This window comes from Chionomys nivalis, chromosome 4, assembly GCF_950005125.1.
Source record: "Chionomys nivalis chromosome 4, mChiNiv1.1, whole genome shotgun sequence".
In the NCBI taxonomy this organism is placed as follows: Eukaryota; Metazoa; Chordata; class Mammalia; order Rodentia; family Cricetidae; genus Chionomys; species Chionomys nivalis.
The window spans coordinates 91,400,206-91,414,849 of record NC_080089.1 but is presented as its reverse complement, the minus strand read 5'-3'; the positions used below and the strand labels follow the sequence as shown (position 1 = coordinate 91,414,849).

The 14,644-nt window shown below is 43.7% G+C and overlaps 1 protein-coding gene across 1 annotated transcript in view; it reads right to left on the bottom strand.

The window, feature by feature from the left end:
- Slc9a9 (solute carrier family 9 member A9) overlaps nt 1-11,082 on the bottom strand; it is a 544,273-nt gene extending 533,191 nt beyond the window's left edge. The window contains exon 1 of the mRNA XM_057767041.1: nt 10,751-11,082. Within this exon, the coding sequence (XP_057623024.1) occupies nt 10,751-10,925 (175 nt within the window). The 5' untranslated portion in view covers nt 10,926-11,082. The remainder of the gene's footprint in view (nt 1-10,750) is intronic.
- Nucleotides 11,083-14,644: the final 3,562 nt, after the last annotated feature.

The window sequence follows — 14,644 nt, the reverse complement described above, 5'->3', positions numbered from 1 at the left end:
GAGCATTCAGAAATACCAGCCTTGTCCTTTAGATTCTCTTAGTTCATTGTCCACCTTGTTCTACTTGGATGTCACAGACATGTAAGATGTTCTGAGCCTTGTGAAAGCTGGAAAATGAACATAAAATGCTCTTATCCCATAAAACATTAGCATAGGCCAGCAATCTACTGGCCTTTTCCTCCGCACAATCCTGCCATGCTAATGTCCTCTAAGAATAAGACACTGTAAGTGTCTCACTATAAACCTCATCCCACAGCCAAGTTCTCTGCATCCTGCTGACAGCTGTTCAATATGGTACAGAAATGTCTCTCTGACAGGGCTTTGCTTAGAGAAATATAGACGGGACCTTAATACTTCTACAAATCATAAATGGCAGCCTATGGAAGAATGGTCTTCAAAGTACAGACATATCCCAGTCTCTTTTGTGTTCACATAGTCATGCATAGTGCCCCAGATCAGGGCACAGCACAACTCCAGCTCCCATGGGACTCGGTTTTGTAGGATTGGTTCTTCCCTGGAGACGAAGGGCACAGCTAGCCCCACTGTGGTATGACTATTATGGGCTACTACACAGCATCCACTCATATGCTGCATGGAGTTCATAAGATCTTAGAAGCCGCATGCACATACTACATGAAGATTGCAGGACAGCTGGGTTCTGGAATTGATTCTCCACATTTTGAGCGATGGCCTGCCCCTTCTCTAAACCAAGTAGGTGAATTCCTAAGTATCTCGACCTGTTATGTCTGGTAAAAAACAAGTGCTTGCTAACTCTCTCTACCTTCATGTAGCAAAGTCCTATTTGTTTGTTTTGTGACAGGGTCTCAAATTCATGATGCCAGCCCCTCCCCAGTAGCTGATATTGCAAATGTACACACCACACACACAGGATGCCCTGTTCTTTTTTAACTGCCCATCCCTCCCCACACAGCCACATGCTCAGGGTTAATTGACTTCATCCTTGGATCCAGGCACCTTCTTTTTCCTCTTGTAGACTAGTAGCTCTGGAATGTCTATGTGACCTTATTTCATCAAATAACAAGTGAAGAGTACCCTGTCAGGGAGCTTCATAGAAAAGTTTGAGAGAAAGGGAGGTGAGGGAAGTCAGGGGACAGGGTTTCTGTCACTTGTTGCTGAATAGAACCCAGGTCCTGTACTCTCTGAGCAAGCATTGATATTGAGGTGCATACTCAGCCCTGAACATGTCTTAAAACTCTATTAAAAAATAAGAAGAAGCCAGACTGTGGTGGCACACACCTTTAATCCCAGTACTTGGGAGGCAGAGGCAGGCGGATCCCCGTGAGTTTGAGGCCAGTCTGGTCTATTAAAATTAGTTCCAGACAGGTTCCAAAGCTACAGAGAAACCCTGTCTTGAAAAACCAATACTAACATGTCAAGTTCCAGAAAATCTAAAAGAAAGATCAGATAGCCCGGTCCTCTCCAACGACTTTAAGGATGCACACGACTTCAGTCTGTGGAGAAGAGGAGACACACAGCTGTCATGGAGAAGCATGTGTAGATGAGGGACCACAGTGCAGACTGGACAATCAGGCAGGTGGGGTGGCTAACAAAGGCGCCAGTGAAGGAAAGAGCATGAGAGTCTAAGAAAGCCAAGCGGTGGACGTTTACAGGTATTGGAGTTTAACTTCATCTCTGATACTTTTAACTTCTTATTTTATAGTTATCTGTTCTCTTTTCACCTTGTCAAAGTCTTGGTACTCACACTGGTCAAAAGAGGTGACGAAGATTTGGATGCCAATGTCCAAATGCATTTTCCAACAAGTTCGTGTTTAGTGATTTGCTTTAGACTTTAGTTTAGTCAGGACCCATCATTGGTACCCTTTAGATAATACTCAATATTCCATGCACACATGTGTGTGCATACAAAACACACAGCATACACATATACAAACACATTCGTGACACAAAACACACACATTTCACTGGGTTTTGGGATTTCTAACATGGACTGTAGATTACTTTTCTCTGGAAGCTACTTCCAGCACCAGTTTTTTTTGGAAACAACATCCTTCCTTATGATCCCTAAGAAGCTGTCAGCAGAACTGTAGACAAGAGTGTCTAACTAGATATGTAATGGATAAACAATGGTTTCTTCATAGCTTTACACAGAGATTGTTGTCTGTCATTTTCCTCCTAGTAGCATCATGTTGTGGACAGTGACAGGGGCTTCCTAGAAGGAAGATAGATGGTTTTCACCCTAATGGGGTGGAAAAGATGATAGAAAAATGAAGCTAGCAACTCCCTGTTTAATTCCTTTCCTAGTGTAACACTAGAGTAAATACACGGAAGCCACCTAGAAGATGGTTTGACAGACTGCTGGGCACAGCCCAGAGTTTTTGATCATATCCATCTGCTTTTGGTCACTGTTCTTTAGCCGATGAATCAATGCTGGACCCAGGCTATTAGAAGTAATGTATATGACAGTAGAGACAGTAGTTCCCGTCAATAGTCAGTAGGATTGAGACTACAGCCTTGGAATTCTACCAAGATCAACGGTGTCAACTCAGCATAAAGCTTTCAGGGTTCTGAGACCCCTAAGAAAAAAGTGATCATCTTCCAGACTCTTCCAAAAATTAAATTCAGTCCAAATCACACATGGCAAAAGTTCATTTTTTATGATTCACACAAATCCACTCTTGTTTGTCAAGCGAGTGTCCATCACACACATTCTGCAATCCACGGGTACTTAAAATCTAAATGAGACAATTGGCAAGGTAGCTTCCCAAGGGTGTGAGCAGGTGTTTCCAGGCAGCCAAATCACTTTCCCCGGGATACTTCAGCTCCAGGTACTTAGCATGGATTTGATGTCACAGTATTGCATCCACTGGGTTACATTAGGCATTTTGTTCCGGACACTACCATTTCTGAGGCTTCGGGTAACAAAGGAACTGAACTGCTCCTGTCCACAATTCCTCGATGCCTGGATGGTCAAACTCTGATGAGAACACAGTGGTGACCCAGATCTGAGACCACAGACATTTAAAAGTGTTCCCGCTAACTCTGTGCAGCTTGTACATTTTCTAATTCTTTGACTTCTTTATATTTTATTTTGTAAATTTCTAAAGGTACTTCCATAGGTATTCCTTTGCTGTGGTGAAACATTATGCCCAAAGCAACTTGGGGGCTGGGATTTATTTGGCTTACATTTTCATATTGTTATTCATCATTGAAGGAAGCCAGGACAGGAATTCAAACAGAGCAGGAACCTGGAGATAGGAGCTGAAGCACAGGCCATGGAGGGGTGCTGCTAACTGGCTTGGTTCCTATGGTTTGTTCAGCCTGTTTCTTTTTTTTTTTATTGTTTTTGTTGCGCTATGTGTTTTTCTCTGCTCCCCTCCCTTCCTCCCCTCTCCTCTTCTACCCTCTTCCATGATCCCCATGTTCCCAATTTACTCAGGAGATCTTGTCTTTTTCTACTTCCCATGTACATTAGATCAAAGTATGTCTCTCTTAGGGTTCTCTTTGTTGTCTAGGTTCTCTGGGATTGTGAATTGTAGGTTGTTTTTTCTTCGCCTTAATGTCTAAAAGCCACTTGTAAGTGAGTACATATTATATTTGTCTTTCTGGGTCTGGGTTACCTCATTCAATCTGATGTTTTCTAGATCCATCCATTTGCCTACAAATTTCAAGATGTCATTATTTTTTCCACTGTATAGTACTCCATTGTGTAAATGTACCACATCTTCTTTATCCACTCTTCAGTTGAGGGGCATTTAGGTTGGTTCCAGGTTCTGGCTATGACAAATAATGCTGCTATGAACAAAATTGAGGACATGTCCTTGTGGTATGATTGAGCATCCTTTGGGTATATACCCAAAAAGTGGTATTGCTGGGTTTTGAGGTAGGTCGTTTCCTAATTTTCTGAGAAATTACCATACTTATTTCCAAAAAGGCTGTACCAGTTTGCACTCCCACCAGCAATAGAGAAGTGTTCCCTTTACCCTACATCCTCTCCAGTATAAGCTGTCATCAGTGTTTTTGATTCTTACTGGTGTAAGATGGAATCTCAGAGTTGTTTTGGTTTGCATTTCTCTGATGCTGAGCTTTTTCTTAAGTGTCTTTCAGCCATTTTAGATTCATCTGTTGAGAGTTCTCTGCTTTGTTTAGGTCTGTATCCCTCTTTTTTAAATTGGATTATTTGTTCTTTTGATGACCAATTTCTTGAGTTCTTTGTATAATTTGGAGATCAGCCCTCTTTCCGATGTGGGGTTGGTGAAGATCTTTTCCCATTCTGTAGGCTGGCTTTTTGTCTTGTTGACTGTGTCCTTTACAGAAGCTTCTCAGATCCAGGAGGTTCCATTGATTAATTGTTGCTCTCAGTGTCTGTTCTACTGGGTTCTATTTAGGAAGTGGTCTCCTGTGCCAATGCATTCAAGTGTACTTCCCACTTTCTCGTCTATGAGGTTCAGTGGAATCCAGGGCCAACCTGCCCAGGTATAGCACCACCTACAATGGGCTGGACCCTCCCCATCAGTCACTAATTAAGATAATGCCCTGCAGGCTTGCCTTCAGCCTGATCTTAAGGAGAAATTTTCTGAGTTGAGGTTCCCTCCTCTCAGGTGACTTTAGCTTGTGTCAAACTAACATAAAACTAGCCAGCACAGGTACCATTGCCTGGAGCAGAATAAACCCTTTGTACATCACAGTAGCTATTCTGGAGTGAATGCTTGAGGCTGGAAGAACACTGGTGTCATTGTCCTGAGTATGAAACACAGCCGTGCAATTACCAGTTACTCAGTGGCTCCGAGTATTGGATTCCTCATCTGTAACATGAAAGCAATAATCTCTTCTTTATGCGTTTTTGTGTGCTCATGAACGTTTGAGTGAGCACACACGTGTGCACGCACACATACACACACATGCACAATATGATACCTAGAAGCCACATAGACCCAAACTGGTAAGCTTTGAGTCCCACACCTGACTTTTAGTACTTGTGTGACATCGGACAAGTTCCTTGATTCTCTGCTGTCCCAGTTTCCCTATCTAAAAATGACTGTGGCGAGGATTAAACGGGGTTAATACGTGTAAAGTCCTTACAGCTGTAAAAATTGCATTTTATATACTTTTGCTTTTAGCTAGTTTTTATTATATATTAACTTTTTGAGATGTCAAATGTTAATATTCCCTGTCATGAATCATGAGTTTAGTTCAATTAGACTCTAAATAATAGCTCATAAATAACTTGAGTCCCAAACCCCCCTCTTGGTGTGCACGGGCAGTAGCCTTTTCAGGCCTGAGAGGAGCAATGAAGGACACTGGGGCAGCCAGACCAAAGCTGTCCAACTCCGAAGGGTCAGGACCTCAACACAGTACACAGCCTTATTTAGAATACAGAGGTTACTTCACTTTAAAAGAAAGAAAAAGAAAAAAAAAAAAAAACCTCTCTCCCGTCTGCTTTTTGAAGCAGAGTCTAACGCACAGCCTTCACTGGGCTATAGCTTACTATGCAAATCAGCATGATGTGAAATGGAGCTCGTGTTCATCCTCCTGCCTCTGCCTCCCAAGTGCTAGGACTGCAGGTGTATTCCACTATGCCCCAATGCAACATCTTATGCAGAAAAAAAAGTCTCTGATTCAGTTCCTCTACATATTTGATTTAGCCGACACCACACAGTGTGGAAGACCTTGGACAGATCTCTAAAGCACCTAAATCAAGCTTTTTATAGCATAAGGGAGACTCTCGATCTTAAGTACTTGCCCTGCAGATCCTTTAGGTCAAGGCAGAGCCACTCTGGTTTAGTGAGAAAGGAACTTACAGAGATGCCCACAGCCACCCTGAAGGGCTCTGGTAGAGGAATGCCAATAGAAATTCAGTAAGATTTACTAAACACCCAATTAAAAATCAAAGCAGGCTGAATGAACAAAGACTGATACATCAGTGCTACTAAGTAAAATCGTGTCTAGGAGAAAGGACCAGATCTCAGGATTGCTTATTTGATTCCACAGAGAAAGTTACTGATTTAATGGAAGTAACTCCAAGATGTCTGGCTGACTAATGTCTGCCTGGGCCTAAAGTTTGGAGAAATTTTGAAGTTAGAAAGGAATTCATTTCCTCCTCATTTCACAGATGAGAAAAATCAGACCAGAAATTAAGTCACATAACAGAACAATACATCCCCACTACTGAGAGAGAAAGAAAAAAAATCAGCCTTAAAAGCAATAACCTCAAAGAGAGCATGACTTCTTTCTCTACAGAGTTTGCCAGCTTTCAACAGGCTAAGTGCCCAAAGAGGACCACTCGGGCAGGGCAGAGGGGAAAGTGGGTCAGTCTGTCAGGGGCACAGAAGTGGACCAGTAAGGTGGAGAAACATCACGTCCAGCAATACAGTTTCATCCTGGAACCTCTGAGACGGGCTGGGATGCAAACTATTTCTATAAAAGGTCTGGGGAAAGACAGTTTTGTGATTATTGTTTCTTTAAACCTGAAAAAAAAACCTGTTCGTTAAATTAAATTGTTCTATTAAACTTTAGCTAAGAATACTCTTAAAGGATTGAAAAGCATTCGAATATGACACAGCTTTTGATGAACTCAAAAGTCTAAGCATAGAGACTTGGAATTTCCTTGGTTCCTACTCAATGATGAACAGATTTCTACATGGATTCAGGACAGTCTCTAATTGGATGACTACAAAACCAAAGATAGAACTCTACGATATTTAAATTGTTCTGTCCCTAATCTTAAATCCCAACTCTCAAAGGTATGGCATTGCAAATGTCCTGCAGCCTCCAGGGAGATACAATGGATTCCTTAATGCTATCTGGGACCAAGGAGCCAGTGATTTTTTTTTATCAACATCGAGGAGATGACTCCAGGTCCTGAATAAGCAGCACTAAGTGTTCCAGCTGCCATCAATCAATATTTTGACCATTAACGTTCATCCTGGCTTTTAGTCCAGTTTAAATGATTATTACTGTTGCTTACTGTTCCATTTTGAAATATTCAGAGCCATAGGATGTCATGAACGAAAATCACCCTCCACTATGCCTGGTGAAGCAAATATTGCTACAATGACGCTGCTAATTTTTAAAAGCATCCCATGACCCAAAATAATGAGAGAAGACCTTTTTTTTTTATAAGCAATTACTTGTATTTATATCTTCAGTTCTATTTCCAATCAACACAGAGGAAACTTCTTGGCCCCTACAACCCTGCATATGATATTTTATGGTTAACAACTTGAAAATTGTTCCTAACAATAATTATGAAAGAAGCGTTCAACATTCCGCTTGGTCACCTTGCCCCTCGATTATCTCTAACTGCTCATTTTCTAAGCCTCTGATCCCGAGAAATTGTTTTAATTGGATTCCCAAGTACACTGATTAAATGTAGCAACATCTATTAAATCTTCTAAGGGACATTCAGCACAGTTTACCAGAGCGCCTGCAGAGAGACAGGTAGTGGACTGGGCTGAGGGAATACAGGGACTGTGCTGCCTTGAAGAAAATCCCTGTCTCAGTTTGGGGGCAAATGGCACGCAGTGCAAACGGTCGATGATGGCAAGGTGAGGTAACCAGAAAAGTAGGGGCTGCTAGCCTAATTTGCTGATAATCCTGAGGAAAAAGACCACTCTCCAAGGCAAACCTGAGGGGTTTAGAGAATTGTTGCAAGTCTACTTTAAGGCAGCAAGCCTGTTGCAGGATGGGGGCTGCTGCGGTCCACTGTAAGGTGTCTGCCTTCATAAAACAAGACAATTAAAACTTTTAAGTTCACCTTCCTTTTCCATTGGTCCCCATTATGCCTCTTGCCAGTCTACTGTAGAAACAATGCTCTCCATCCTCAGATAGAGAAAGGGTTGACCCTGGAATCTCAGTTTGTCAGACCTGCTGGACAGAGATGGTATGGCCAATTCTTGAAGTGTTTACATAGGGGCATATATTTGGTGCTTGCTCATTTGAATGTCTTCATCACCCACCCACCCCCTGCACACTCACTCTCTCTCTCCCCTCCCCTGGAATATCACTGAAGGAATTTACTTATTACTATCTCAGCATCCTTAGTTGAAAGCTGTGATGAACCCTAGCTCGACACCAAACCAATACCATGACCTCCATATTTCCCACTTCCTCTGTAAATTGATGATTCTATCTGCCACGGTCCCTTTTCACTGTATGAATTCAATATTCATTTACAAAGACTGGAAAACCAATGCAATAGTAAGTTCTCTCCGCTTACTATTCAGAGTTCCTTTTTTCCCTGTGTTTGACCCCTGACAGAAAGCATGGAACACTTCAGGTACAGTGTTTTGATTATCCTGGAAGAGGAGTGTGGAGGCCATCCTGATGAATTAGTTTCAGAGCCTAGCCTGGAAAATGAACAAGAACCTCATCAACAGCCTGAAGTGTGTGAGAACACATGGCAATGACCATGCCGCCTGGCTCTTCAGCTTGGGGAGGACCTCCATGCCTGCCTATCAGCCAAAATTTAATCAAAGATTAAATCAGTAAAACTGATTTAACTACGTTGATAAAACAACATCCCTACCATAGAGAAGGAAATTGGTAACAATTTTATAACTATTGATTGAAAGACCCTACAGACCCCCTCCTCAGAACCCGCAGCTAGCAGGCTCCCCGGGAAAACGTCCTGTTTGCTTGAAAGATTCTCAGGATCAGCAGCTAGCCTGCTCTCCTGAGAGGAAAACAGGATATCTATAAGATAGGACATCTACAAAGCAAGATGACTGCAAAGTAGGATATCTATAAGATAAGAGCAGGATGTCTGCTGCCAGACATCCATGCTGGGAGAGGAAAACCATTCATGCCCCCCGCCTCATTCCGATAACCAAGCTTCTGCTTCTGTAAATTGCTTTTTGCTGCCCTCTTTCCTATAAAAAGTCCTCCTCCCAGACTGCAGGTGCGCAAGTCCTCCGAAAGACTTTGCCGCCCGCAGGTACCTGTGTCTACCTAATAAACCTCTTGCAGTTTGCATCCGACTCGTGGTCTCGGCCTGGTCTGTGGGTCCGGGGTCTCCACCTGAGGGAAGGTCCCTACCGGGGGTCTTTCATTGATAACAATAGCTTTAATTCAAGCAAGTTTCAGGCTGTGGAGTAATCTTTCCTCCAAGAAGGACTTATTTTTAAATCTGTGACAGATCACTAAGATATGCCCAACCCTTGGAGATGATGCTAAGGATGACACTGTTTCTGGCTTCTCAGATTACATCCTGTATCTTTTTGATTATTTATTACCCAAGACAGAGAAGGATCCTGGTAAATTGATTATAGAGAAAGAGAGGATGAATGACTCATGCCTGGGGCTCTGCCTCTGAAAGCACCGTGTCCTTCTGTTTGGGGCAGATATCATGTTAACTTTGATCGATATTAATTTCTGAGTTCAACCCCCAGCCAGAAAAGTTTTGCTGTGTGCTGTGCGACTCTCGGTGCAAAGGAACTTAGCTCTGCTCTAAATTGGCTACCTGATAATGAACTGTCTGCTTGGCCTTGAATGTCTGTCCCATAGCCCAAGTATCTCACAGGGGATCTAGTTAAGGACAGGACTTCTCATGCTCCACTCCATGGCTGAGCATGCTTAACATCAGAACGTTACATGCTTAGCACATTGAAAGTGCACCCATCTTGTTCCCTGGACCTCAGACATATGAAAGGACCTCGAGACTTCTGAAATGAGGGAAAGTCAAAAAGTCTGTTCTTCACTGTGTGTTTTGGCATCCCCTTGACTGTTATTTTTTGCTAGGTGGGATAGGGGTAGTGAGGCTAGTTTGTAGTGTGATGGTTGTCTTGGTACCAGTTCACTGCTGGTACCTAGTATCTCACCTTAAAAAAAAACTAAATAATCCAGTCTAGTCTGCATAGACTACATAATCACATTTTACTAAACTTTCTACAAAGGATGAATGATGTGGTACTTGCACAGAAAGAAAATCACCTTAGGAGGTTAAACCCTAAACTGTCACTTTCCCCTGTGGTTTAAAGAGGCAGGTGTGGTTACTTATACCTATTATTCCAACACTAAGGAGGCTGAGGCAGGAGAATCACTCTGAGTGCGAGGCCAGCCTAGTAAATTCTAGGCCAGCCTTGGCTACAGAGACCCTGTCTAAAAGAAAGAAAAAAAAAAAAAGCAGAAGCAGGAGAAAGTGTGTGAAAGCACAAACAAGGATTATAAACAAGATCAGAAGAACTCAGGCTAAGAGATGGAAAGTATTGCAGTATTGCATAGGAAAATCTTGGTTTAACTCTTAGTTTAACACATTTATTACCAGAAGCTTAGACAGTGTTCATATGATGAAAAAGGATTTGACACAATTATTCCTGTAATGGGGTGGGATCTGCTTCTACAAGTATTTCTTCTTGAAGATAGTAGGGAGGGAGAGCGTTTTCCTCCAGGGATCCTGAAGCTATTGGGTTAACTTTGCAGGCTCCTCCGGCTACCTGAGGAAGAGGCTGCTCTACCGCAAGGCTACCACAACCCACTTTCAAGACTGGTGCCCCATGACTCCCTGCATGACAAAGGACTGCAGCTGTCAACAGACTCGCCTAAAGCGCGTTGCCTCAAACGGGGCTCTGACAGCAGCTCTGTGAGCAGGCGAATTTCTGTCGCTTCTCTAGAAAGAGGCTAGCATTCATAACATCGCTGCACCGCCCGTCAGGCTAATGACACTTCAGTCAGCATCTTCTCCTCACTTGTCGGTACTTTGCCATCTGAGCACAAGTCTCTAATTACGCCCGGGCAACAAGTTTCACATCAATCCCACTGTTTGCACACTCACCGTACACCATCGCGCCTCCAGTCTCATGCAAGAAGCGGAATCGGTGATTTTTAAATAGCCAGATGGTTAGAATGGTAAGGATGAGCAAAAAATTAAAGGCAAGCAGCTCCACCGCTCCCTGGTGTTGAAAATGATCTTCATCCTTCCCTGACGTAAGCCGAAGCTGCCCCGCCATTCCACTCCCAGAACGTGAAGCTCAGAGAAATCCCTGGATGAGGGGTGAGCACTTTGAAGAGCTTTGCCTAGGACAGACTGGTGGCCACAGAATTTCAGAATAAACGCTGCTACTTTGTTGCTACTTCACAAGCGTTCAGATGGCTTAGCATTCAGAGGGCTTCTAGTTACAACTTCCTGTTTCTCTCTTAAAGCAGCCTCGTCTCTTTTCAAACTCCAGAGGGTGCTTTCATCATCGAAGACTCTGTCTGTAAATGATTCATTCTGGGAGGAGATCTTCCACAGAGGTCAGATCTAAAAGCAGGATGCTGATATGTAGACTCTGCGTCCCTCCTGTTTCCAGTATGATGTCTAAGATGTACAACTGGCAAATTATAGATTAGTAATAAAACAGTTCAATTCACCACATCAATATTTTCCACATTCAAAAGGGCAAGTGCAGACCCCTGCCTTCACCTGCTCAGGTTTCTCCTTCCCCACCAGATTCTCCCATGTGATAAGGATTGACAGATATGACTACACGGGACTATTTCTTAAATTGAGAAGCCCAGATCCGGTATGTGATTCCCTGGCCCATATCTATTTGAATATGTTGAAGAAAAGAAGAAAGGAAGGAAGAGAGGGATGGAAGGAGGAGGAGAGAGACAGGGAGGGAGAGAGGGAGGGAGGGAGGGAGGGAGGGAGGGAGGGAGGGAGGGAGGGAGGGAGGGAGGGAGGGAAGAGACAAGGAAGGAGATGGGGAGGTGTTCAGGACAGTGGCACCTCCAGTTCTTCTTCTTCCTTGGCAAACATCAACACTTCCTTTTAACAGCCAATCACCATGCAGCCAGGTATGCCTTGGAGTCCCAGCACTTCACCACATGGTGGTAATGGAGGAATTTTTTTTTTTTTTTTGGATTTTTCAAGACAGGGTTTCTCCTTAGCTTTTTGGTTCCTGTCCTGGAACTAGCTCTTGTAGACCAGGCTGGCCTCGAACTCACAGAGATCCGCCTGCCTCTGCCTCCCGAGTGCTGGGATTAAAGGTGTGCGCCACCACCGCCTGGCAATGGAGGAATGTTAATGTCTGCTTTCTACTGTGATTGAATTAGGTCTCCATTTCTATCGTGCGATTCACTGAGTATGTAGAATCCAAGCCACTAAAGGTTTCTGGACAAACACATAATAATATTAGGTACTTCCAGACCATAATTCTAGCATCCAGAAAGCTGAGGCAGGAGGACCAATGTGAATTTGAGGACTCGCTGAGCTACACAGACACTGGAAGGTAACCCATCCAAAAACTAGTTTTGCACTCTGGGAGACTTCAGCAATTCCCCTGCCTCAGCTTCTTTGCTTATGAATTCTGGAGCTGGCTTTTCTCAGGGTACTCGGTTTGGCAGGGGGCATCTGTGTGCAGTGCAGATGTTCCTATGCAAGGCCCCTTTTGGCAGTCAGCTCCCTGCTGACTAATATTCAAGATGTTTTGAAGCCTGTCAGCAATTGCTCGCGAGCAGTTGCCAGCAGCCTCACCTTCGTCATTAGCAACCCAGCAGGTTGAGTCGTTAGATTTATATAAGATAATACAAATCCAAAACCTCAAAACCTGAGCGCTTCCTGTTTTGCTGCTTTTTAAGTCATCACTAGTCACAGTCACTTCGGGTGACTCTTTCATGGTTTCTCTGTCTGAGAAAAGCCATGATCTTTGATTGTCTTACCACATCCACCTCACCGTTCCACCCAGTAAGATGTGATCCGTGGGTGAGAACGAGAGTGAGATGTCTGGTTGACTGGACAAAAACTCTGAATTTGATGCCGACATGAGACCATGGAGAAGCACTGAGGAGGGTGGGTAGAGAAAGGGGCTGCTCACCTGGAAGTCTGCTGGGTGGAGAATGGAAGCTCAGTATCAGCAGGCTCTGGGAAGGTTTGGACAGAGACGCTCTTCGGCTTCCGTAGATGTTTAAATGGGAACATTACAGTAGTAAGGCGTTGTCTTCAGGTCTAAGAGCACACGGCCTTTCTGCTTTCCCAGTTTAAAAGCTGGGGATCTCAAAAACCCATTTATAGTAAAACAGATTTATAATTCCCTCATTCAACTCTGTGACTTTTTGTTCATTTGTTTTTTCTTATTGCCAGTTCACAATCCCATTCAAGGCACCTCTGGAAAGGCCATGCAATTTCATCTGTTTTAAAAAAGGAAAGGGGCCAGCGAGATGGCTCAGTGAGTAAAGGTGCTTGCTGCAAACCTGATGACCTGAGTTCAATTCCCTAGGCCCACAGAATGAAAGGAGAGAGCAGATCCCTGCAAGTTGTCCTCTGGCACTTCTGACCCTTGTGAGTGCTGTCACTCATGTGGCCAGCTGTCAATCTTGTCTGTGTGTCCCTCTACAATCCGCACTGTGGTTTTGTTCTGATCAAAGTTACCATGCTTCTTTTGTAAATCAGTATGAGCCCTGATTTCAGTTTTTTAGATGAGATGCCAAGAACCCAAGAAAGCCTGCCTAAGACCCCAATTTCCAGTAATAGTTTTGTGTCCTAGAAAAACTAGGATAGCAGATTACTGGAACACCAAGACTTCCCGATTTCTAGACTTTGTGCTGTCTGTATGAAGGATGCCGACAGAAGGAAGACCCTAGCTTGTGTCAAGTTGACAAAAAACAAAATAAAAAAAATAAGCAAAACAAAAACCAAACAAAACCTAACTAGCACAGCCCTGGGATGCAAAATACAGCCTGAGAGAAATTATTAAATGACTTTAAATCCCTGTCTTATAACCTGTTGGGAACTGAGTGAAAGGTGCTCATCCCAAGATGCCCCAGGCAAATGAGCACACAGGCATATATAGATGAACTTGCATAAATGAACTACATGCAAATGAGGTAAGAAAGAGAAAGGACAGATCAGCTGGGCTTACTGGCGTCAGTATGACCTGCCTCAGCTTGTCCACAAAGCCCAAGAGAGAGAAAGAATCAAAGAGGGGAACCTGTACTGCCAGGACAAGCCAGGGTGGAGCAGATCTTGCACACAGAAGGGAATAGCACAGACTCTACAGCCAGCAGTGAGCACTGGTGTTAGAGGGTTGCTGGGAGAAGAGATCCTGAGGAATTCGTCTCATGCTCTATGCAGGAACCAGGCAAGCTTGGCATTGTGCCTGTCATTTAGCCTTGTTATCCCAAAGCCATCAAAGGGGCAATGACTTTCTATCTAAGGCCTTAAGAATCTAAGGCCCATATGGGAACCCCTCGATTGTCATCTTATCCATTCTTACCTTGTTTCCTGTAATCACCTCCCCTTTGTCTATATACTTCTTAACTTCTGGAGGAAGTTTCTTCAATAAAAACAAGCTTTGGCCCATTGGCCTCTCTTCTGTCCTGCACATGTTGAGGGACCAGTCATAAGGGAAAAAACTGGTTTACTGACTTATTATTGTGTTTGGTTTCCACAGACAAGGAAGAAGGTGCAGGCTAGCCCCAGTAGCTCCAACTGCCCCAAACCCTGTAGGCTTCTGGGTTGGAATGGAGTAGGAACCTTGGAACCAGGGGCAGAGAGGGAGCAAGGGGAGTAACACTGCAGGATCAAAGAACCTATCAGCCAGGATAACCCCGAAGCCAGAAGCCTGAGCACTTCCCTTTCTTTGTTCCCCTTTCACATGTCCACGTGATAAACACATGTAAAACCTAAGTCCTTGTCTAAGAGCACACGGCCTTTCTGGAGTACTAACTACTCCAGTTCCCTTGCAGC